Here is a 24,769-nt window from a genome sequence, read left to right on the forward strand (position 1 = left end):
CTATGGTCTAAGACAGTCACTGAAAATATATGAAGGACAAACTGTGCTTGAGGAACTGGTGTGAAATACACACACACAACCGCTCTGACTATAACTTAGTAAATCCCATGTACAGTCCAGGGGACACATGGGACACAAAGATGGCACTGGCTTGTTCAATATCAGGAAGAGGGACAGTCCTCTCTGGGAAACTGCACAGATATGGTGGGCTGTAAGGAACCTTCCTCACCAACACTCTGCTCTATGTTCCACATGCACCGATAATTTCAATCGTCTTCTCCAAAGACTGAAGAGAAATTTTAATTTCCCTCTGCAGTTTATAAATAGATAATTGCCTTGTTTATGAGAGGGTGAACAATTTCCTCAAGGCTCATGACTCCGTTCTAATAACGCTCAATTTGCAACAGCATGAACTGCTCGTCTATTTTAAGCTCGGGTGAGCGTTGTGCATACATAATCTGATACTCCCCAACAGACCAGCATGCATCCTATCACCTGAATACTCACGACATGGAGGCAAAGGCTGGAAGTGTCACTGACAACAGTCACTCACAGGACATGACCACAGGGTGACGCACGAAACCAGCATCCATGGCAGAACCTATCCACTGACACTCTTCTGCATTCCAGCACCAACTCCCCCACTTCCAGCCTGATTACAGTGTGTGTGTGTGGGAATGGGCCTATGGCAGGACAGATCCCCTCTTCCACCCCCCAGACACTGACATACATAGTTCCCTTCCCCTGACCTTTGAACCACACCAACCCTTTCCTCTGACCATGACACTTCACCCAAACTAACCCCTCCTCCGAACTCACCTCAACCTCTTGCCCCAAATCAACCCCTTATCCTGACTCAGACTGGCCTATTCACCTGACCCATACCAACACTTTCGCCTCACCTTAAGAACATAAGAAATAGGAGCAGGAGTAGGCCATCTGGCCCATTGAACCTGCTCCTCCATTCAATAAGATCATTGCTGATCTGGCCATGGACTCATCTCCACCCACCTGCCTTTTCCCCATAATCCTTAATTCCCTTACTATGCAAAAATCTCTCCAACCTTGTTTTAAATATACTTACTGAGGTAGCCTCCACAGCTTCATTGGGCTGAGAATTCCCCAGCAGATTCACCACTCTCTGAGAAAAGCAGTTCCTCCTTATCTTTATCCTAAATCTACACCCCTGAATCTTGAAGCTATGTCCCCTAGTTCTAGTCTCACCTACAAGTGGAAACAGCTTTCCTGCCTCTATCTTATCTATCCCTTTCATAATTTTGTATGTTTCTATAAGATCTCTCCTCATCCTTCTGAATTCCAGAGAGTACAGTCCCAGGTGACTCAATCTCTCCTCACAGGTTAAACCCCTCATCTCTGGAATCAACCTGGTGAACCTCCTCTGCACCGCCCCCAAAGCCAGTATATCCTTCCTCAAGTAAGGAGACCAGAACTGCACACAGTACTCCAGGTGTGTCCTCACCAGTACCCTGTACAGTTGCAGCATAACCTCACACTTAAATTCAATCCCTCTAGCAATGAAGGCCAACACCCCATTTGCCTTCTTAATAGCCTGCTGCACCTGCAAACCAACCTTGACCCACAGCTGTACCCTGACCTCTGATTCAGCAGAAACACGGGGACTCACCTGAATCCACTTATCGGGAATGGCCATCGCCAAACGGAAGTCAAACCCTCCGCCCCCTTCTGTGACCGGTCGGCAGAGTGTGGGCATTCCTGACACATCCTGGAAAACATTTTGACAGTCTTAGTGCTGCCTCCCAGACTCGAGATGTCCACCTGCATTTACACAGTACCTGACTCTGCCCGAGCTGATACTGGATCATGGGAACAGATAGGGTACGGTGAGGTTGAGGGTCAAGTTCAAGGCTGGATCTGTGAGCACTCTCCTGGTATTCCCCTAATGCTTTTTAAACCGAGAACTAATCGGACAGTAACACGATTGTTCTCCAGCACAGAAACAGGCCCACAGGAACACAGAAGACTACAGTCACTGGAAGCTGCAGCAACTTACAATATGGTGGAGGAACTCAGTGGTTCAGGAGAACCTGCAGTGGGAAATGGTCAGCTGATGTTCTGAGGACTGACCTTTAGCTCACCATGATGATGCTGGCTGGAGAAAACCCACCCAGATACCCAATTCCCACAGAGAAGCTCCTCATACCTGAAGGATTATGTACTCATCCAGATTATTGGTGAAATATTGCGATAGTCTCCTTTTCAAGCACCATCCCAGAGAAAGAGGATTACAAACATACACTGGAAGAAGAAATCCTTCTTCTGATGCAATTCAGTAAATGGCACTGGGCCCAGGCCCTGTCCCATGGCTATCATCACCATAGCCATGGAAACCTGGCCCCGTCCTTCACTGGGCCCTGACCAGTGGCCTTCACCATTGGCATCAATCCCTTGCTGAGCCACGTCCCATGGCTGTCGGAACCTGGACCCATCCTGTGTCAGAGACACTCAGCCCTACCACCCTTGTCACCGGGCCTCATCCTGCTAATGTTGATACCGGGCCTCGCCCCATGGCCATCAGCAACTGGCCCACCATTCACTAAGCCCTGTCCCGCAGCCACTGACAACAGGCACCACCCCACACTGGGTCCAGACATGCAGCTGTCAACACTGAGCCCTGTCCTTCGGCCAACACTACTGGGCCCTGCTCCTTGCTAGATGCTGTCCCACTGACATTGACACTGGGCTTTGCCCTTCACTAAGGCCCATCGCATGGCTGCCGAAACAGGGCCCCGACCCACGCCCCTTTGCACTGCCAGACTGAAGATCCCTCCACACTGTGTGATATGAGGTCCTGAACTGGAGTTGATTAGCACGTTTGCAGATGATATAAAGACTGGTGGAGGGGCAGGTCATGTTAAGGAAACAGGTAGGATGCAGAAAGACTTAGACAGATTAGGAGAATAGGCAAGAAAGTGGCAAATGAAATACAATGTTGGAAAATGCGTGGTCATGTGCTTTGCTAGTAGAAATGCTGTAAATGTGTGGACTATTTCCTAAACGGGGAGAAAACCCAGGAATCTGAGATGCAGAGGGACTTGGGAGTCCTTGTGCAGAACACCCTGAAAGTTAACTTGCAGGTTGAGTTGGTGGTGAGGAAGGCAAATGCCATGTTAGCATTAATTTCAAGAGGTCTAGAATATAAGAGCAAGATGTGATACTGAGGCTTTATAAGGCACTGGTGAGGCCTCACCTTGAATATTGTGAACAGTTTTGGGCTCCTCATCTTAGAAAAGATGTGCTATCATTGGAGAGGGTCCAGAGGAGGTTCACAAGGATGATTCCAGGAATGAAAGGGTTATCGTACAAGGAGCGTTTGATGGCTCTGGGTCTGTACTCGCTGGAATTTAGAAGGATGAGGGAGATCTCATTGAAACGTTTCCAATATTGAAAGGCCTTGACAGAGTAGATGTGGAAAGGATGTTTCCCATAGTGGGAGAGTCTAGGACAAGAGGGCACAGCCTCAGGATAGAGGGGCACCCTTTCAAAACAGAGATGCGGAGAAATTTTTTAGCCAGAGGGCGGTAAATTTGTGGAATTTATTGCCACATGCAGCTGTGGAGACCAGATCGTTGGGTGTATTTAAGGCAGAGATTGATAGGTTCTTGATTGGTCATGACATCAAAGGTTACGGGGAGAAGGCTGGGAACTGGGGTTGAGGAGGAAAAAAAGGGATCAGCTATGATTGAGTGGTGGAGCAGACTCGATGGGCCAGATGGCCTAATTCTGCTCCTATGTCTTATGGATTTCTATGGGACCACACAATCCACTGATCATTCACAATCTCTCTGGGATCATCAGTCCTGATTATCATACAATTTATGTTTCAGTGCTTCTCTGGCCAGACCAGGAGTTAATGGTGAGGGATTGCACTACATCCCCACCCAAATGCCTGCACGAAACTGGCATTGGTAGAAGGTGATTGTGTAAAATGAACTTCACTCTGTGTCTGACCTGGGAAGTGTGTGATGGGATGGTGTGGATGGAGCTTCACTCTGTGTCTGACCCCAGGAGTGTGTGATGGGACGGTGTGGATGGAGATTCAGTCAGTGTCTGACTGGGAGTGTGTGATGGGATGGTGTGGAAGGAGTTTCACTCTGTGTCTGACCCTGGAAGTGTGTGATGGGATGGTGTGGAGGGAGTTTCACTCTGTGTCTGACCCCAGAGGTGTGTGATGGGACAGTGTGGAAGGAGCTTCACTCTGTGTCTGACCTGGGAAGTGTGTGATGGGACGGTGTGGAGGGAGCTTCACTCTGTGTCTGACCTGGGAAGTGTGTGATGGGATGGTGTGGAGGGAGCTTCACTCTGTGTCTGACCTGGGAAGTGTGTGATGGGATGGTGTGGATGGAGCTTCACTCTGTGTCTGACCCCAGGAGTGTGTGATGGGACGGTGTGGATGGAGATTCAGTCAGTGTCTGACTGGGAGTGTGTGATGGGATGGTGTGGAAGGAGTTTCACTCTGTGTCTGACCCTGGAAGTGTGTGATGGGATGGTGTGGAGGGAGTTTCACTCTGTGTCTGACCCCAGAGGTGTGTGATGGGACAGTGTGGAAGGAGCTTCACTCTGTGTCTGACCTGGGAAGTGTGTGATGGGACGGTGTGGAGGGAGCTTCACTCTGTGTCTGACCTGGGAAGTGTGTGATGGGACGGTGTGGAGGGAGCTTCACTCTGTGTCTGACCTGGGAAGTGTGTGATGGGACGGTGTGGAAGGAGCTTCACTCTGTGTCTGACCTGGGAAGTGTGTGATGGGACGGTGTGGAGGGAGCTTCAATCTGTGTCTGGCCTCGGGACAGTGTGATGGGACACTTCATTCTGTATCTTATTTAAATACTACTGCCTGAATTAATTCTCAAACACAACATTTATTCTGCTGAAGAGACTGCAGAGCTGGTGATTACACAGAGGAGCAGACACAAAAGGAGCTGTTACCTCTGCAATGCTGATGAAGTCAGGGTACAAGTTGTGTAACATGTAGTTCGACAGGGTCAGGTAGGCCAAGGCTTCCTCATCAACTTGTAGACCAAAGTATTCACCGTAGTCTCCAGAGAAACTGACAGCTGCAACCAGATGTGAGAGGCATGTGTTCAGTCACTGTACAGTGTCCAGCACTGATCTACTAACATACAGCAGGCAGATACTGGAAAGGACAAGCAGTGTTGCTGATCTGGTTGGTACAGTAGTGTAGTGTATGGTAGTATGGTGGTTAGCACAATGTACGGTAGTGTAGAGTACGGTAGTGTAGTGGTTAGCACAATGTACGGTAGTGTAGAGTACGGTAGAGTAGTGGTTCACACAATGTACGGTACTGTAGAGTACGGTAGAGTAGTGGTTCACACAATGTACGGTACTGTAGAGTACGGTAGAGTAGTGGTTCACACAATGTACGGTACTGTAGAGTACGGTAGAGTAGTGGCTCACACAATGTACGGTAGTGTAGTGGTTAGCACAATGTACGGTAGTGTAGAGTACGGTAGAGTAGTGGTTCACACAATGTACGGTACTGTAGAGTACGGTAGAGTAGTGGTTCACACAATGTACGGTACTGTAGAGTACGGTAGAGTAGTGGTTCACACAATGTACGGTACTGTAGAGTACGGTAGAGTAGTGGTTCACACAATGTACGGTAGTGTAGAGTACGGTAGAGTAGTGGCTCACACAATGTACGGTAGTGTAGTGGTTAGCACACTATGGTAGTGTAGTGGTTCACACAATGTACGGTAGTGTAGTGGTTAGCACAATGTACGGTAGTGTAGAGTACGGTAGAGTAGTGGTTCACACAATGTACGGTAGTGTAGAGTACGGTAGAGTAGTGGCTCACACAATGTACGGTAGTGTAGTGGTTAGCACACTATGGTAGTGTAGTGGTTCACACAATGTACGGTAGTGTAGTGGTTAGCACACTATGGTAGTGTAGTGGTTAGCACAATGTACGGTTCTGTAGTGGTTAGCACAATGTATGGTAGTGTAGTGGTTAGCACAGTGTACGGTAGTGTAGTGGTTAGCACGTGTACGGTAGTGTAGTGGTTAGCACAATGCACGGTAGTGTAGTAGTTAGCACAATGTATGGTAGTGTAGTGGTTAGCACAATGCACGGTAGTGTAGTAGTTAGCACAATGCACGGTTCTGTAGTGGTTAGCACAATGCATGGTAGTGTAGTGGTTAGCACAATGTACGGTTCTGTAGTGGTTAGCACAATGCATGGTAGTGTAGTGGTTAGCACAATGTATGGTAGTGTAGTGGTTAGCACAATGTACGGTTCTGTAGTGGTTACACAATGCATGGTAGTGTAGTGGTTAGCACAATGTACGGTTCTGTAGTGGTTAGCACAATGTATGGTAGTGTAGTGGTTAGCACAATGCACGGTAGTGTAATGGTTAGCACAATGTATGGTAGTGTAGTGGTTAGCACAATGTACGGTTCTGTAGTGGTTAGCACAATGTATGGTTCTGTAGTGGTTAGCACAATGTATGGTAGTGTAGTGGTTAGCACAATGTACGGTTCTGTAGTGGTTAGCACAATGTATGGTAGTGTAGTGGTTAGCACAATGTACGGTTCTGTAGTGGTTAGCACAATGCATGGTAGTGTAGTGGTTAGCACAATGTATGGTAGTGTAGTAGTTAGCACAATGCACGGTAGTGCAGTGGTTAGCACAATGTACGGTTCTGTAGTGGTTAGCACAATGTACGGTTCTGTAGTGGTTAGCACAATGTATGGTTCTGTAGTGGTTAGCACAATGTATGGTAGTGTAGTGGTTAGCACAATGTACGGTTCTGTAGTGGTTAGCACAATGTATGGTAGTGTAGTAGTTAGCACAATGCACGGTAGTGCAGTGGTTAGCACAATGCACGGTTCTGTAGTGGTTAGCACAATGTACGGTTCTGTAGTGGTTAGCACAATGTATGGTTCTGTAGTGGTTAGCACAATGTATGGTAGTGTAGTGGTTAGCACAATGTACGGTTCTGTAGTGGTTAGCACAATGTATGGTAGTGTAGTGGTTAGCACAATGTACGGTTCTGTAGTGGTTAGCACAATGTATGGTTCTGTAGTGGTTAGCACAATGTATGGTTCTGTAGTGGTTAGCACAATGTACGGTTCTGTAGTGGTTAGCACAATGTATGGTTCTGTAGTGGTTAGCACAATGTACGGTTCTGTAGTGGTTAGCACAATGTACGGTTCTGTAGTGGTTAGCACAATGTATGGTTCTGTAGTGGTTAGCACAATGTATGGTAGTGTAGTGATTAGCACAATGTACGGTTCTGTAGTGGTTAGCACAATGTATGGTAGTGTAGTGGTTAGCACAATGTACGGTTCTGTAGTGGTTAGCAGAATGTATGGTAGTGTAGTGGTTAGCACAATGTATGGTAGTGTTGTGGTTAGCACAATGTACGGTTCTGTAGTGGTTAGCAGAATGTATGGTAGTGTAGTGGTTAGCACAATGTACGGTAGTGTAGTGGTTAGCACAATGTACGGTTCTGTAGTGGTTAGCACAATGTATGGTAGTGTTGTGGTTAGCACAATGTATGGTAGTGTTGTGGTTAGCACAATGTACGGTTCTGTAGTGGTTAGCAGAATGTATGGTAGTGTAGTGGTTAGCACAATGTACGGTAGTGTAGTGGTTAGCACAATGTACGGTTCTGTAGTGGTTAGCACAATGTATGGTAGTGTTGTGGTTAGCACAATGTATGGTAGTGTTGTGGTTAGCACAATGTACGGTTCTGTAGTGGTTAGCAGAATGTATGGTAGTGTAGTGGTTAGCACAATGTACGGTAGTGTAGTGGTTAGCACAATGCACGGTAGTGTAGTAGTTAGCACAATGCACGGTAGTGTAGTTGTTAGCACAATGTATGGTAGTGTAGTGGTTAGCACAATGCACCTTTAGTGTAGTAGTTAGCACAATGTATGGTAGTGTAGTGGTTAGCACAATGCACGGTAGTGTAGTGGTTAGCACAATGTATGGTAGTGTAGTGGTTAGCACAATGCACCTTTAGTGTAGTGGTTAGCACAATGTATGGTAGTGTAGTAGTTAGCACAACGTATGGTAGTGTAGTGGTTAGCACAATGTACGGTAGTGTAGTGGTTAGCACAATGTATGGTAGTGTAGTGGTTAGCACAGTGTACGGTTCTGTAGTGGTTAGCACAATGTATGGTAGTGTAGTGGTTAGCACAGTGTACGGTAGTGTAGTGGTTAGCACAATGCTTTACACTACCAGCAATTAATTTCAATTAATTCCCAACACTGCCTGTAAGGAGCCAGTACATTTGCCTGTGTCACCACGGGTTTCCCCCATATTCCAAAGATTGACCAGTAGGTGGGATAATAGGGCATTGGAAATTGTCCTGTGATTAGGCTAGGATTACATTGGGCTATTATTGGGTGGCACGGCTTGAAGGGCTGGAAGGGTCAATAAATATTATGTTGATAAATAGATCAGTTGCTTACCAATGCCATGATGGTGGTATAACATGGATGTCACCCCATCGAATCGGAACCCATCAAAACCATACTCCTCGACCCACCAGCGGAGGTTGGAGAGCAGGAACCGTAGAACCTCCCAGCTGAGAAGGAAGCAGCCACTTAAAATTAACAACAGCTGAGGCAACAAAACAATGGTAGACAGAGGACCAGAGGACACAGGGGACCAGTGTACAGGAAACTGGTGGACGCAAGGGATCAGCGGACTGGGGACTGGTGGACAGAGGACCAGGGGACACAAGGGACCAGTGGACAGGGAACCAGTGGCCAGGGGACTGACTGGTGGACAGGGGACCAGCGGACACAAGGGACCAGTGGTCATTGTACTGGTGGACAGAGGAGCAGTAGACACAAGGGTCTGGTGGACAGGGGACCGGTGGACAGGGGACTGGTGGACACAGGGGACTGGTAGACAAGGGGACCGGTGGACAGGGGACCGGTGGACAGGGAACTGGTGGACAGGGGACTGGTAGACAAGGGATCAATGGACACAAAGGACCGGTGGACAAGGGACCGGTGGACACAAGGGACCGGTGGGCAGGAGACTGGTAGACAGAGGACCAGTGGACAAGGGACTGGTGGACAGGGGACCGGTGGACACAAGTGACCAGTGTACAGGGGACCGGTGGGCAGGAGACTGGTAGACAGAGGACCAGTGGACAGGGAACTGGTGGATGGAGGACTGTTAGACAGAGGACCAGAGAACACAGGGCACCAGTGTACGGGAGACTGGTGGACACAAGGGTCCAGCGGTCAGGGGACCAGTCTACAAGGGTCCAGTGGACAGCAAACCGGTGGACAGGGGACTGATGGACACTGGTGACCGGTGGACAAGGACCAGTGGACATAGAGGACTGGTTGACAGGGGTCTGGTGTACAATAGAATGATGGACTCAGGGTACCAGAGGACAGGGGACTGGTGGACTGGAGACTAATGGACACGGAACCAGTCGACGGAAGGGTCTGGTAGACAGGAGAGTGGTGAATAAAAGACAGGCAGACAGGGGACTGGTGTACAGGGGACCAAGGGACAGGGGATCCGTGGACATGGGACTGGTGGACACAGGGGACTGATGGACACAGAAGGCATCAAACTAAAAGCTCGTGCATATACAGTTGTCAGGGGTAGTGGGAAACTGGAAGATTGGGATAACTTTAAAAAGCAACAAAGAAGCACTAAGTGAGCAATAAAGAAAGGGAAAATAAATTATGAAAATAAACTAACCCAAAATATAGAAACAGATCGTAAAAGTTTTATATTATATAAAGTGGAAAAGGGTGGTTAAAGTGAATGTAGGTCCCTTGGAGGATGAGAAGAGGGAATTGATATTGGGTAATGAGGAATGGCAGAAGCTTTGAAAGACTATTTTGTGTCGGTCTTCACGGTGGAGGACATATCTAACATGCCAAAGAGAGATGTTATGGATGTGATGGGACTGTGAGGACCTCGATACAATAGCTATCACTAAAGAGGTAGGGCTGAGCAAACTTGTGGGCCCGAAGATAGATAAGTCCCCTGCTCCTGATGGAATGCAACCCACTGTACTGAAAGAAACGGCAGAAATCATAGTTGAGGCTTTGGTGATAATTTACCAAAATTCTCTGGATTCTGGGCAGGTCCCGGTGGATTGGAAGATGGCAAATGTCATGCCTCTGTTCAAAAAAGGATGTAGCCAAAAGGCAGGTAACTCTAGGCCAGTTAGTTTAACATCTGTAGTTGGGAAAATACTTGAAGCTATCATTAAAGAAGAAATAGCGAGGCATCTGGAACAAAATGGATCCGTCAGGCAGACACAGCATGGATTCAGCAAAAGCAGGTCCTGTTTCGCAAACTTTCGGGAGTTCTTTAAGGATATAATGAGCACAGTGAATAGAGGGGAACAGATGGACTTTGTAATGCCCCGGTTCATATTTTTACTGTTCTGCTGTTCTGTATTTCACTTTGTGCTGTTCTGTGCGAGCTGCTTGTTTTTCAGCTTAGGTTTGGGTTACTGTTGAAGATAAGAGATAGGAGAATGTGTGCCATCTAATTAGGATGGTCGAATAAGGGGAAGTTTCTCTGGTGAGGAACACTGAGGTTGGGGTTGGGGATTTTGTTCGAGAGAGATGATGAGAGAGGAGGTCGTAGGATTTGACCCGGAGCGGGACCATGATTCGACAAAGCCCGGGGTGAGATCGGTGATGGGGAAACGTGAGCTCCAACTTGTGCACAGTAGACTGTTTCATTAAAATGAGCCCTTTACTTTTTTTTGTTTTTTTCTTTACTAACCCTTTAAACAAATTTAGAATTATAAAGATAAATATTTTAATTGTGTATTGTCTTATATTTTGTGGCACTAACTTGTAACAGCATAGCAAATTACACAGCGTCCACACAAACGGGGCTTGGGGTGAGCTCACGCCTCAATCCCACTCGTTTGGCAGGCTGGAGATTGTCTTCCTAGACCGACGCAGCTGAGAAAACCAGGGCGTTTCACTTGGATTTCCAGAAGACGTTCGATAAGGTGCTGCATAATAGACTTATCCATAAGATAAGGATGCATAGAGTTGGGGGTAATGTATTACCATGGAATCAAGAAGGGAAATTGGAAGTGGGGAGGTTATGCTGCAACTGTACAGGGTACTGGTGAGGCCCCACCTGGAGTACTGTGTGCAGTTCTGGTCTCCTTACTTGAGGAAGGATATACTGGCTTTGGAGGCCGTTGCAGAGGAGGTTCACCAGTCTGATTCCAGAGATGAGGGGCTCAGACTAGGAGGAGAGATTGAGTCGCCTGTGAATGTACTTGCTGGAATTCAGAAGCATGAGAGGAGATCTTATAGAAATATATAAAATTATGAAAGGGATAGATAAGATAGAGGCAGGAAAGTTATTTCCACTGGTAGCTGAGACTAGAACTAGGGGACATAGCCTCAAGATTCAGGGGAGTAGATTTAGAACGGAGATGAGGAGGAGTGAATCTGTGGGATCCCCTGCCCAATGAAGCAGTGGAGGCTACCTCAGTAAATATATTTAAGACAAGGTTGGATCGATTTCTGCTTAGTAGGTAGGTGGAGATGCGTCCATGGGCCAGATGGCCTACTCCTGCTCCTATTTCTTATGCTCTTTTGTTCTTAGTGGTTTGGTGCCAGGGGGCTGGTGGACCAGGGACCAGTGGATACAGAGGTCGGGGGTACAGGGGGACCAGTTGACAGAGGGATCTGGTGTTGGAATCTGCTCACACACTTGTCTCCTCCTGTACAGAATCAGAATCACTGAAAGATCATGAAATTTGTTTTTTTTTGCAGCAGTACAGTGCAAAATATAAAATAAACTATAAATTGCAATAAACAATATGTACTCAAAGGTACATAAGTACAGCAAAAAGATAGAAAGATAGTGAGGTAGTGTTTATCGGTAGTGGTGATGGGGAGGAAGCTGTTCCTGAAACATTGAATGTGTGACTTCAGGCTCCTGTAACTCCTTCTTGACGGAAGCAATGAGAAGAGGATTTGTCCTGAGTAACTGAGGTCCTTAACGATGGATGCTGCCTTTTGAAGGTGTCCTGGATGCTGGGGAGGCGAGTGCCCAGGATGGAGTTTGCATCTACTTTTTCCGATCCTGTGCCATGGCCCCTCCGTACCAGACAGTGACACAACCAGTTAGAATGCTCTCTATGGTACATCTTTAGAAATTTTTGAGTGTCTGTGTCATATCAAGCAAATCTCCTCAACCATCTTATGAAATGTAGCTGCTGGTGAGCCTTTTTCATATTGCATCAGTATGTTAGGCTCAGGATAGATCTTCAAAGACGTTGACACCCAGGAATTGTTTACCCTTTCCTCTGCTGACCCTTTGACGAAGACTGGTGTGTGTTCCCCTTCCTGAAGTCCACAATCAAGTCCTTGGCCTACTGATGTTGAGTGCAAGGTTATTGTTGTAACATTACTCAACCAGGTGACCTATCTCACTCCTGTACAGCTCCTCATCACTCACTGATCTTCGCCAGTTCCCACACCCACAGTGTTGCAGATATCTCCCCCCTGCAGTGTACCCCTATATAGGGCAACAATGCACCCCATCCCTGGGCCGTCGCTGATGGAAGTTTCCTGTGTGTCCATCCAGTTCTTCTTCAAGCATGTCTGTCCTCCCCCCTCCTCCCCACCCAAGGTGGTTTCCATATTCACATTCCTCTAGATAAAGAATACATCTCTCTGTTGGACACATTCAAACTGGTTATTACTAAGATGTGAGGCACCTTTAATATGTCCACTCGGTCCTGTCCACTAGCTCCCATGCTGCAGAGATACGAGACCCTCCCCTACCACATCCACCGTATGTGGTTAAGAAAGCATACGCGCATTGGCCTTCATCAACCGTGGGATTGAGTTTAGGAGCTGAGAGGTAATGTTGCAGCTATATAGGATCCTGGTCAGATCCCACTTGGAGTACTGTGCTCAGTTCTGGTCACCTCACTATAGAAAGGATGTGGAAACCATAGAAAGGGTGCAGAGGAGATTTACACGGATGTTGCCTAGATTGGGGAGAATGCCTTATGAGAATAGGTTGAGTGAACTTAGCCTTTTCTCCTTGGAGCGACGGAAGCTGAGAGGTGACCTGATAGAGGTATATAAGATGATGAGAAGCATTAATCATGTGGATAGTCAGAGACTTTTTTCCCAGGGCTGAAATGGCTAGCATGAGAGGGCACAGTTTTAAGGTGCTTGGAAGTAGGTACAGAGGAGATGTCAGGGGTAAGTTTTTTACACAAAGTGGTGAGTGTGTGGAATGGGCTGCCGGCGATGGTGGTGGAGGCGGATACGATAGGGTCTTTTATGAGACTCCTGGACAGGTACATGGAGCTCAGAAAAATAGAGGGCTATGGGTAACCCTAGGTAATTTCTAAGGTAAGGACATGTTCGGCACAGCTTTGTGGGCCAAAGGGTCTGTATTTTCTATGTTTCTATCTATGTAACACTCATCCTGGGCACCCAATGTTCCTGAACAACACACTCAAGTCCGGGTGTGAAACTACTAACATTGCACACAAGCTCTAACTGGTGATAGTTCAGTAAATTGTAAGAAGGCCAGGAGGCAACCAGAGTGAAAATGTTTCATTAGGAGATAGCTGAGGTGGCCCAGGGCAACGCTGGCCTAAATTCCAATGGATTCGGGCTCGGGTTGGGCGAAGGCCAAAGTCATTGCCAGAAGTGGGAGGAAAGGCAGGACAATGAACAAAGGGGAGCAAGTCACCATCGGGAAGGGGCAGAAAGCAAGAGCAGATTGAGCATCAGAAGCTGTGCACCATCAGATGGGAAGTAATGAGAGAGGAGTGCACAGTGGGATGAGAGGAAAGGGTGAAGGGCAGAAGAGAACGAGAAACCCACACATCACAGCTGGTCAAACAGGAGAGGGAGCAGAGATGGGGAGACGGAGAGGGGATGGAGGGAGAGGGGAAGGAGAGTGGATAGAGGGAAGGTTTGGAAGTAGAAGGGGTAGAAGGTGAGGGTGAGGTGGGAGGCAAGGGGGAGGGGTGGAGGGTGGAGGAAAGGATGGAGGGGAAGGGTGGAGGGGAGGTTGGAAGGAGTGTGCAGTGACTGTGAGAGGGTGGAATGACCGTTGGGAGCTGGATCCACTGGGATTGATCTGAGTTGCTGAGGAATGGAAGGAAACGGAAACATCCTGGCCATGATTTCCCAGCCTTCTTTCACCAACCCGAGGATATCCCTGGCTCTCTTCCCACAGATGCTGCCTGATCTCCTGGGCTTTTCCAGCATGCTGTTAGTTTAGATTTCCAATGCTTTTATTTCCCAATTTACAAACATAATCCTATGTTGACGCTGAAGCAGGTCAGGTGCCATGTCCCGACCTACAGTATGTGTGAACATCATGCACAAAGCTTCCTCGATACATCCCGTCTCAGTGACTTCAACAGAGTGAGATGGTCACCCTGTGATCAACAGCCCACTCACTGAGATCTGTTCACCAAAGACAAATATATCTCTCACCTCTGTATTTTCTAATTCTCTGCACTAAAGCTTTATACAGTGAACAATGCATCAGACAGCAGCTAACTCGTGCTGTCCTTTCCATTTTTCCTAAGTTAAATATCTGCCAACGCAAACACTTTGAATTACTTCATTGGTGTTGACTGAAACTTGTTAACTTTCTGAACATCCCACATACAGCTCCAGTTTAATCAACATTCTCCCATTCATCAGTTGGATTCAACTAAAAATAATCCGAGCCTCAGGTGTGAAAATTCTCAGACACAAAATGAGCTGGGAGCCTCAACCCAATTACAGAAAACTACAGATTCACAGCAAACTCTGCACACAATTAGGCACAAACTCATCGTTGCATTCAGCCGCAGTTTACACGTCTGTGTCTGCAGAAAGGAGGGACACCAGGGCCTTTAGGCCTCCCTCCGTGTCCATGTGTTTACAGCTGATCAAATGAAGCATTTCCTCGCTCAGGAACAAATGTGAACAGAACACACTGGAGAACAGCAGGATAATCAGTTTCCCAAGGCAGTGTTTAATAATGGTTCACAGTGAGTCCTCCACCCTGGTAATCTGCCTTTATAAAGCCACCTGTTTCTGAACCACTTGAGCACAATACAGGCCCTTTGGCCCACAATGTTGTGCTGACCCTTTAATCTACTCTAAAATCAATCTAGCCCTTTCCTCCTACAATGCCCTCCATTTTTCAATCATCCATGTGCATATCCGAAATATCCTTGCTTGCCTCTACCGGCAGGGCATCCATCCCATGCACCCAGTACTATCTGCATTAAAAAAAACTCATCTCTGACATCCCTCCCTATACTTTCCTTCAATCACCCTAAAATTATGTTCTCTTGTGTAGCCATTTCCACCTTGGGAAAAAGTCTCTGGCTGTCCACTTGATCTTTCCCTCTGATCATCTTGTACACCTCTATCAAGTCACCTCTTCAACCTGAGCCTGAGTCTCCAGAGGGTTCCTGTGCTGTGAAAGACGTTCTGCCTCGTCCCTGTACTGAAGACGCCACGCCCCAGTGGCTCCAATGACTACAGACCAGTGGCATTGACCTCCCACATCATGAAGACCCTGGAGAGACTTGTTCTAGAGCAGCTCCGGTCTATGGTTAGGCCACACTTAGACCCCCTCCAGTTCGCCTACCAGCCCCGACTAGGAGTTGAGGATGCCATCGTCTACCTGCTGAACTGTGTCTACGCCCACCTGGACAAGCCGGCGAGGACTGTGAGGGTCATGTTTTTTGACTTCTCCAGTGTGTTCAACTCCATCCGCCCTGCTCTGCTGGGTGAGAAGCTGACAGTGATGCAGGTGGATGCTTCCCTGGTGTCATGGATTATTGATTACCTGACTGGCAGACCACAGTACGTGCGCTTACAACACTGTGTGTCAGACAGAGTGGTCAGCAGTACTGGGGCTCCACAGGGGACTGTCCTGTCTCCCTTTCTCTTCACCATCTACACCTTGGTCTTCAACTACTGTACAGAGTCTTGCCATCTTCAGAAGTTTTCTGATGACTCTGCCATAGTTGGATGCATCAGCAGGGGAGATGAGGCTGAGTACAGGGCTACGGTGGGAAACTTTGTCACATGGTGCGAGCAGAATCATCTGCAGCTTAATGTGAAAAAGACTAAGGAGCTGGTGGTGGACCTGAGGAGGGCTAAGGCACTGGTGGCCCCTGTTTCCATCCAAGGAGTCAGTATGGACATGGTGGAGGATTACAAATAACTAGGGATACGAATGGACAATAAACTGGACTGGTCAAAGAACACTGAGGCTGTCTACAAGAAGGGTCAGAGCCGTCTCTATTTCCTGAGGAGACTGAGGTCCTTTAACATCTGCCGGACGATGCTGAGGATGTTCTACGAGGCTGTGGTGGCCAGTGCTATCATCTTTGCTGTTGTGTGCTAGGGCAGCAGGCTGAGGGTAGCAGACACCAACAGAATCAACAAACTCATTCGTAAGGCCAGTGATGTTGTGGGGGTGGAACTGGACTCTCTGACGGTCATGTCTGAAAAGAGGATGCTGTCCAAGTTGCATGCTATCTTGGACAATGACTCCCATTCACTCCATAATGTACTGGTTAGGCACAGGAGTACATTCAGCCAGAGACTCATTCCACCGAGATGTAACACTGAGCATCATAGGAAGTCATTCTTACCTGTGGCCATCAAACTTCACAACTCCTCCCTCGGAGTTTCAGACACCCTGAGCCAATAGGCTGGTCCTGGACTTATTTCCACTTGGCATGATTAACTTATTATTATTTAATTATTTATGATTTTATATTGCTATATTTCTTCACTATTCTTGGTAGGTGCGGCTGTAACGAAACCCAATTTCCCTCGGGATCAATAAAGTATGTCTGTCTGTCTGTCTGTCTGTCTCCCATCCTCCCTTTACTTCAAAGAGAAAAGCCCTAGCTTGTTCAACCTGTCCCCATAGTCATAAACATAGGAAAGTACAGCATGGAAACATGCTTGGCCCTTGGCCCATCTAGCCCATTCTGAAACTATTTAAATGCCTACTCGCATCCACCTGCCCCAAGACACTAGCAGTGTGCCAGAGGTCTGTGAGTGCCATTGCTATTACAAAGGAAAAAGTGCCAGGCAAACCCAAAGGTCTTAAGGTGGATAAGTCACCTGGGCCAGCTGGACTACATCCCAGAGTCCTGAGAGAGGTTGCTGAGGAGATAATGGATACATTGGTCATGATCTTCCAAGAATCACTTGATTCCAGCATATCCCTCCATCCTTTATGAAGGAAGGAACACAAAAGAAAGGAAGCTATAGGCCAGTTCACCTAACTTCAGTGTGTTGGAGTCTATTATTAAGGCTGAGGCTTAGGGGTACTTAGAAACTAGTGATAAAATAAATCAAAGCCAGCATGGTTTCTGTAAAGGGAAATCTTGCCTGACAAAACTGTTAGGAATTCTTCGAGGAAGTAACAAGCAGGGTGGGAAAGGAGAGGCAGTGGATGTCATTTACTTGGATTTTCAGAAGGGATTTGATAAGGTGCCACACATGAGGCTGCTTAACAAGATAAATTCCTATGGTGTTACAGGAAATATACTGGCATGGATGGAGGATGGCTGACAGGCAGTGAGTGGGAATAAAAAGGGCCTTTCCTGGTTGGCTGCCAGTGACTAATGGTGTTCTTCAGGGGTCAGTATTGGGACCACTGCTTTTCACATTATTTGTCAAAGATTTGAATAATGGAATTGATGGTTTTGTGGCAAAGTTGTGGATGATACAAAGACAGGTGGAGGGGTAGGCAGTGCTGAGGAAGCAATGCGATTGCAGTAAGACTTAGACAGATTGGAAGAACGGACAAAAAAGTGGCAGATAGAATACAGTGATGCGAAATGTACGATAATGCATTTTAGGAAAAGGAACAATACTGTGGACTATCATCTAAATGCAGAGAAGCTTCAAATATCAGAAGTGCAGAGGGACTTCACATTGTCTGGTAGAGCAACCTCATGCCTTCTTTATGAACCACATGCCTTCTTTATGATCTCATTTCTTTAAATTCTCTTGCATTTCTTATACTTACTTCATAAGCACCTCACCTGCCTGGACCTGCTGCACACCTCACCTGCCTGGACCTCCTGCACACCTCACCTGCCTGGACCTCCTGCACACCTCACCTGCCTGGACCTGCTGCACACCTCACCTGCCTGGACCTCCTGCACACCTCACCTGCCTGGACCTCCTGCACACCTCACCTGCCTGGACCTGCTGCACACCTCACCTGCCTGGACCTGCTGCACACCTCACCTGCCTGGACCTCCTGCACACCTCACCTGCCTGGACCTGCTGCACACCTCACCTGCCTGGACCTGCTGCACACCTCACCTGCCTGGACCTCCTGCACACCTCATCTGCCTAGACCTGCTGCACACCTCACCTGCCTGGACCTGCTGCACACCTCAATTGCCTGGACCTGCAGCACACCTCAATTGCCTAGACCTGCTGCACACCTCAATTGCCTAGACCTGCTGCACACCTCAATTGCCTAGACCTGCTGCGCACCTCACCTGCCTGGACCTGCTGCGCACCTCACCTGCCTGGACCTGCTGCGCACCTCACCTGCCTGGACCTGCTGCGCACCTCACCTGCCTGGACCTCCTGCACACCTCAATTGCCTGGACCTCCTGCACACCTCACCTGCCTAGACCTGCTGCACACCTCACCTGCCTGGACCTCCTGCACACCTCAATTGCCTGGACCTCCTGCACACCTCAACTGCCTAGACCTGCTGCACACCTCACCTGCCTGGACCTGCTGCACACCTCACCTGCCTGGACCTGCTGCACACCTCACCTGCCTGGACCTGCTGCACACCTCACCTGCCTAGACCTGCTGCACACCTCAATTGCCTAGACCTGCTGCGCACCTCACCTGCCTGGACCTGCTGCACACCTCACCTGCCTGGACCTGCTGCACACCTCACCTGCCTAGACCTGCTGCACACCTCAATTGCCTGGACCTGCTGCGCACCTCAATTGCCTGGACCTCCTGCACACCTCAATTGCCTGGACCTGCTGCACACCTCAATTGCCTAGACCTGCAGCGCACCTCAATTGCCTAGACCTGCTGCGCACCTCACCTGCCTGGACCTGCTGCGCACCTCACCTGCCTGGACCTGCTGCGCACCTCACCTGCCTGGACCTGCTGCGCACCTCACCTGCCTAGACCTGCTGCCCACCTCACCTGCCTAGACCTGCTGCACACCTCACCTGCCTAGACCTGCTGCACACCTCACCTGCCTGGACCTGCTGCACACCTCACCTGCCTGGACCTGCTGCACATCTCACCTGCCTGGACCTGCTGCACACCTCACCTGCCTGGACCTGCTGCACACCTCACCTGCCTGGACCTGCTGCACACCTCACCTGCCTGGACCTGCTGCACACCTCACCTGCCTAGACCTGCTGCACACCTCACCTGCCTGGACCTGCTGCACACCTCACCTGCCTGGACCTGCTGCACATCTCACCTGCCTGGACCTGCTGCACACCTCACCTGCCTGGACCTGCTGCACACCTCACCTGCCTGGACCTGCTGCACACATCACCTGCCTGGACCTGCTGCACATCTCACCTGCCTGGACCTGCTGCACACCTCACCTGCCTGGACCTGCTGCACACCTCTTTTTTCCCCCTTAACCAGGGCCTCAACATCTCTTGAAAACCAAGGCTCCTGATACTTATCTTTACCTTTTATTCTGACAACACATACAAGCTTTGTACTCTCAAAATTTTGCTTTTGAAGTAAATTTTGAAGAAAATTTTGCCTTCCACTTACCAAGTACGCCTTTGCAAAAAAAAAACAGCTTGTCCCAATCCTCATTTGCCTGATTATTTCTGATACCATCAAAATTGGCCTTTCACCAACTTAGAATCTCACCTGTAGAAAAGGCCTATCTTTTTGCATAGTTACTTTGAAACTAATGGCATTGTGGTCACTGGATGCAAAGTGTTCCCTACCCAAACTTCTGTCACCTGCCCCATCTCATTCCCTGATAGCAGATCTAGTATTGCATGCTCTCTCATTGCAGACATCCCACCCTGCAAAAACTCATTTCAGGGAGGTAGCATCATCATTTTGCAGGAGAGGTGGGATGTCTGCAATAGAGTAGCTCCTTAGCAGCTAGCCAGCTAGTTTAAGTAACATTAGCTATGCTAATGAATGAATGACACCTGTTAAACTCACATCTCTCTCTCTCTCTCTCCCCCCACCTCCCACCCCCTCTTACTCGCTCTTGAAAAAATCAATTTCTGGGATATTGTATATAATTTGCGGGTGCCAGGGAGCCTCTATCAATTTGCGGGAGACTCCTGGAACTTCCGGGAGAGCTGGGATGTCTGTCATTGGGACTTCTATGTACTGATGCAGGTCCTCTGCCTGAAACGTGAACTGTTTACTCTTTTCCATCGATGCTGCATGGCCTGCTGAGTTCCTCCAGCATTTTGTAGGTGTGCAAAAAACCTTACCGAACACATTTGACAAACTTTATCCCAACTAGTCCTTTTCCCATAGAGGATTCTCAGTCAGTTTGTGGACAGTTAAAATCACCTATTATAACAGCACAAATCTTGCCCTTTCATCTGTTTCCGTCCTACCTTTCAGATACGCAAGTGGCAGTGCAAGTGATGTACCCATTCTTCCAATCTTGTGCATTCTACATTCACACTGTGCTCCACTTGACACTGGAAATCCCATTGTGTACACTGACGCAGTAGACAAACTGGGTGACCACTTTGTGAAGCACCCATGTTCAGTCCACAGGAGTGATCCTGAACTCACTGCACCCTTAAATCAGCACCCCACTTTTGTAGCATCAAGTTTGCTCCGCCATTCCATCATGACTGTTAGAAACATAGAAAATAGGTGCAGAGCAGGCCATTCGGCCCTTCGAGCCTGCTCGCTGATCATCCAGCTCAGAACCCTGTACCTGCTTTCTCTCCATACCCCTGATCCCTTTAGCCACAAGGGCCATATCTAACTTCCTCTTAAATATAGTCAATGAACCGGCCTCAACTGTTTCCTGTGGCAGAGAATTCCACAGATTCACCACTCTCTGTGTGAAGAAGTTTTTCCTCATCTCGGTCCTAAAAGGCTTCCCCTTTATCCTTAAACTGTGACCCCTCGTTCTAGACTTCCCCAACATCGGAAACAATTTTCCTGCATCTAGCCTGTCCAATCCCTTTAGGATTTTATACGTTTCAATAAGATCCCCCCTCAATCTTCTAAATTCCAGTGAGTATAAGCCTAGTCGATCCAGTCTTTCTTCATATGAAAGTCCTGCCATCCCAGGAATCAATCCGGTAAACCTTCTTTGTACTCCCTCTATGGCAAGAATGTCTTTCCTCAGATTAGGGGACCAAAACTGCACACAATACTCTAGGTGTGGTCTCACCAAGGCTTTGTACAACTGCATTAATTATCCCTCTCAACCCTGTTCTGCCTTTTCCCTCTTCCTGTAATCTTTGACAGCCTGACTAATCAAGAACCTATCAATTTAATGACTTAGCCTCCACAATTGGTGTGGCAATTAATTCCACAGATTCACCACCATCTCCCTGGCTAAAAAAAAAAATTCTTCCATATCTCTCTTCCAAATGGATATCCCTCTATTCTGTGGCTATGTCTTCTGGTCCTAGACTGCCAATATAGGAAACATCCTCTAAACATCCACTCTATCTTGGCCTTTCAATATTCAATAGGCTTCAATGAGATCTCACTCCCCCTCCACCATCAGCCTCATTCTTCTAAACTCCAGCAAGTACAAGCCCAAAGACATCAAATGCTCCTTGTACGTTAACCCTTTCATCCTCTGAATCATTCTCATGAATCTCCTCTGAACCCTTTCAATGCCAGCACATTGTTTCGTAGATAAGGGGCCTTAAACTGCTCACAATACTCCAAGTGCAGTCTGACCAACACCTCATAAAGCCTCAGCATTACATCCTTGCTCTTACATTCCAGTGCTCTCAAAATGAATCCCAACTCATCCCTGCCCTGAATGGCCACTCAGATACTTGAAAGGCAGGTCATAAACACGAAATTCTGCAGATGCTGAAAATCCAGAGTAACACAAACAAAAAGCTGGAGGAACTCAGCAGGTCAGGCAGCATCTATGAAAATAAAAAAAACGATGAAGGGTCATGGCCCGCAATGTTGACTGCTTATTCCTCTCCTTAGATGCTGCCTGACCAGCTGAGTACCTCCAACATTTTGTGTGGTGTTTTCCTCAAAGGAGGTGAAATGTAGGGTTAAGTGTAGGGAGCTACGATATTGTAGCCATTACAGAGACTTGGATGGCTCAGGAGCAGGAATGGCTACTTCAGTGCCAGGCTTTAGATGTTTCAGAAAGGACAGGGAGGAAGTCAAAAGAAGTGGGGGCATGGCATTGTTGATCAGAGATAGTGTCATGGCTGCAGAAAAGGAGGAAGACATGGATGGACAGACAGACAGACATACTTTATTGATCCCGAGGGAAATTGGGTTTCGTTACAGCTGCACCAACCACGAATAGTGAAGAAATATAGCAATATAAAACCATAAATAATTAAATAATAATAAGTTAATCATGCCGTGGAAATAAGTCCAGGACCAGCCTATTGGCTCAGAGTGTCTGACACTCTGAGGGAGGAGTTGTAAAGTTTGATGGCCACAGGTAGGAATGACTTCCTATGAGGCTCAGTGTTACATCTCGGTGGAATGAGTCTCTGGTTGAATGTACTCCTGTGCTTAACCAGTACATTATGGAGTGGATGGGAGTCATTGTCCAAGATGGCATGCAACTTGGACAGCATCCTCTTTTCAGACACCACCGTCAGAGAGTCCAGTTCCACCCCCACAACATCACTGGCCTTACGAATGAGTTTGTTGATTTTGTTGGTGTCTGCTACCCTCAGCCTGCTGCCCCAGCACACAACAGCAAACATGATAGCACTGGCCACCACAGCCTCGTAGAACATCCTCAGTATCGTTCGGCAGATGTTAAAGGACCTCATTCTCCTCAGGAAATAGAGACGGCTCTGACCCTTCTTGTAGACAGCCTCAGTGTTCTTTGACCAGTTCAGTTTATTGTCCATTTGTATCCCCAGGTATTTGTAATCCTCCACCATGTCCACACTGACCCCTTGGATGGAAACAGGGGTCACCGGTGCCTTAGCCCTCCTCAGGTCCACCACCAGCTCCTTAGTCTTTTTCACATTAAGCTGCAGATGATTCTGCTCGCACCATGTGACAAAGTTTCCCACCATAGCCCTGTACTCAGCCTCATCTCCCTTGCTGATGCATCCAACTATGGCAGAGTCATCTGAAAACTTCTGAAAATGGCAAGACCCTGTATTGTAGTTGAAGTCCGAGGTGCAGATGGTGAAGAGAGAGGGAAACAGGACAGTCCCCTCTGGTGCCCCAGTGCTGCTGACCACTCTGTCTGACACACAGTGTTGTCTATGGAGACTCTGTGGATGGAAGCTAGGCATAGGAAGGGGTAAATAACTGTACTGTGTGTTTTTTATAGACCACCCAGTAGTAAAAGGGACATCAAGGAGCAGATAGGGAAACAGATTCTGGAAAGGAGTACAGTAATAATAACAGGGTTGTTGTGGTGGGAGATTTTAATTTCCCAAATATTGATTGGCATCTCCCTAGAGTGAGGGGTTTAGATGGGGTGGAGTTTGTTAGGTGTGTTCAGGAAGGTTTCCTGACACAATATGTAGATAAGCCTACAAGAGGAGAGGCTGTACTTGATCTGGTATTGGGAAATGAACCTGGTCAGGTGTCAGGTCTCTAAGTGGGAGAGCATTTTGGAGATAGTGATCACAATTCTATCTCCTTTACAATAGCATTGGACAGGGTTAGGAACAGACAAATTAGGGAAATGTTTAATTGGAGTAAGAGGAAATATGAGGCTATCAGGCAGGAACTTGGAAGCATAAATTGGAAACAGATGTTCTCAGGGAAATGTGGTAGAAATGTGGTAAATGTTCAGTGTCTATTTGCGTGGGGTTCTGCATAGATATGTTCCAATGAGACAGGAAAAGGATGTTAGGCTACAGGAACCATGGTGCATAAAGGCTGTTGTAAATCTAGTCAAGAAGTAAAGAAGAGTTTACGAAAGGTTCAAAAAGCTAGGTAATGATAAAAATCCAGAAGATTATAAGGCTAGCAGGAAGGAGTTTAAGAATGAAATTAAGAGAGCCAGAAGGGGCCATGAGAAGGCCTTGGCGGACAGGATTAAGGAAAACCCCAAGGCATTCTATAAGTATGTTAAAAGCAGGAGAGAATAGGACCAGTAAAGTGTGACAGTGGAAAAGTGTGTATGGAACCGGAGGAGATGGCAGAGGTACTGAATTAATACTTTGCTTCAGTATTCACTGCAGAAAAGTATCTTGGCAATTGTAGGGGTGACTTACAGTGGACTGAAAAGCTTGAGCATGTAGATATTAAGGAAGAGGACATGCTGGAGCTTTTGGAAAGCATCAAGTTGGATAAGTCACCGGGACCAGACAGGATGTACCCCAGGCTACTGTGGGAAGCGAGGGAGGAGACTGCTGAGCTTCTGGCGATGATCTTTGCATCATCAATGGGGACGGGAGAGGTTCTGGAGGATTGGAGGGTTGCAGATGTTGTTCCTTTATTCAAGAAAGGGAGTAGAGATAGCCCAAGAAATTACAGACCAGTGAGTCTTACTTCAGTGGTTGGTAAGTTGATGGAGAAGGTCCTGAGAGGGAGGATTTCTGAACATTTG

The 24,769-nt window shown here is 47.7% G+C and overlaps 1 protein-coding gene across 2 annotated transcripts in view; it reads right to left on the minus strand.

The window, feature by feature from the left end:
- LOC140727447 (1,4-alpha-glucan-branching enzyme-like) overlaps positions 1-24,769 on the minus strand; it is a 528,898-nt gene that overhangs the window by 90,521 nt on the left and 413,608 nt on the right. For both annotated transcript variants that reach the window (XM_073044749.1, XM_073044748.1), the window contains exons 8-10: positions 8,476-8,591; positions 4,965-5,092; positions 1,646-1,744 (exon numbers count right to left, since the gene is read on the minus strand). In XM_073044749.1, coding sequence (XP_072900850.1) covers positions 1,646-1,744; positions 4,965-5,092; positions 8,476-8,591 — 343 coding nt within the window. The remainder of the gene's footprint in view (positions 1-1,645; positions 1,745-4,964; positions 5,093-8,475; positions 8,592-24,769) is intronic.

Source organism: Hemitrygon akajei, chromosome 5 (genome assembly GCF_048418815.1).
Source record: "Hemitrygon akajei chromosome 5, sHemAka1.3, whole genome shotgun sequence".
NCBI classification, from domain to species: domain Eukaryota; kingdom Metazoa; phylum Chordata; class Chondrichthyes; order Myliobatiformes; family Dasyatidae; genus Hemitrygon; species Hemitrygon akajei.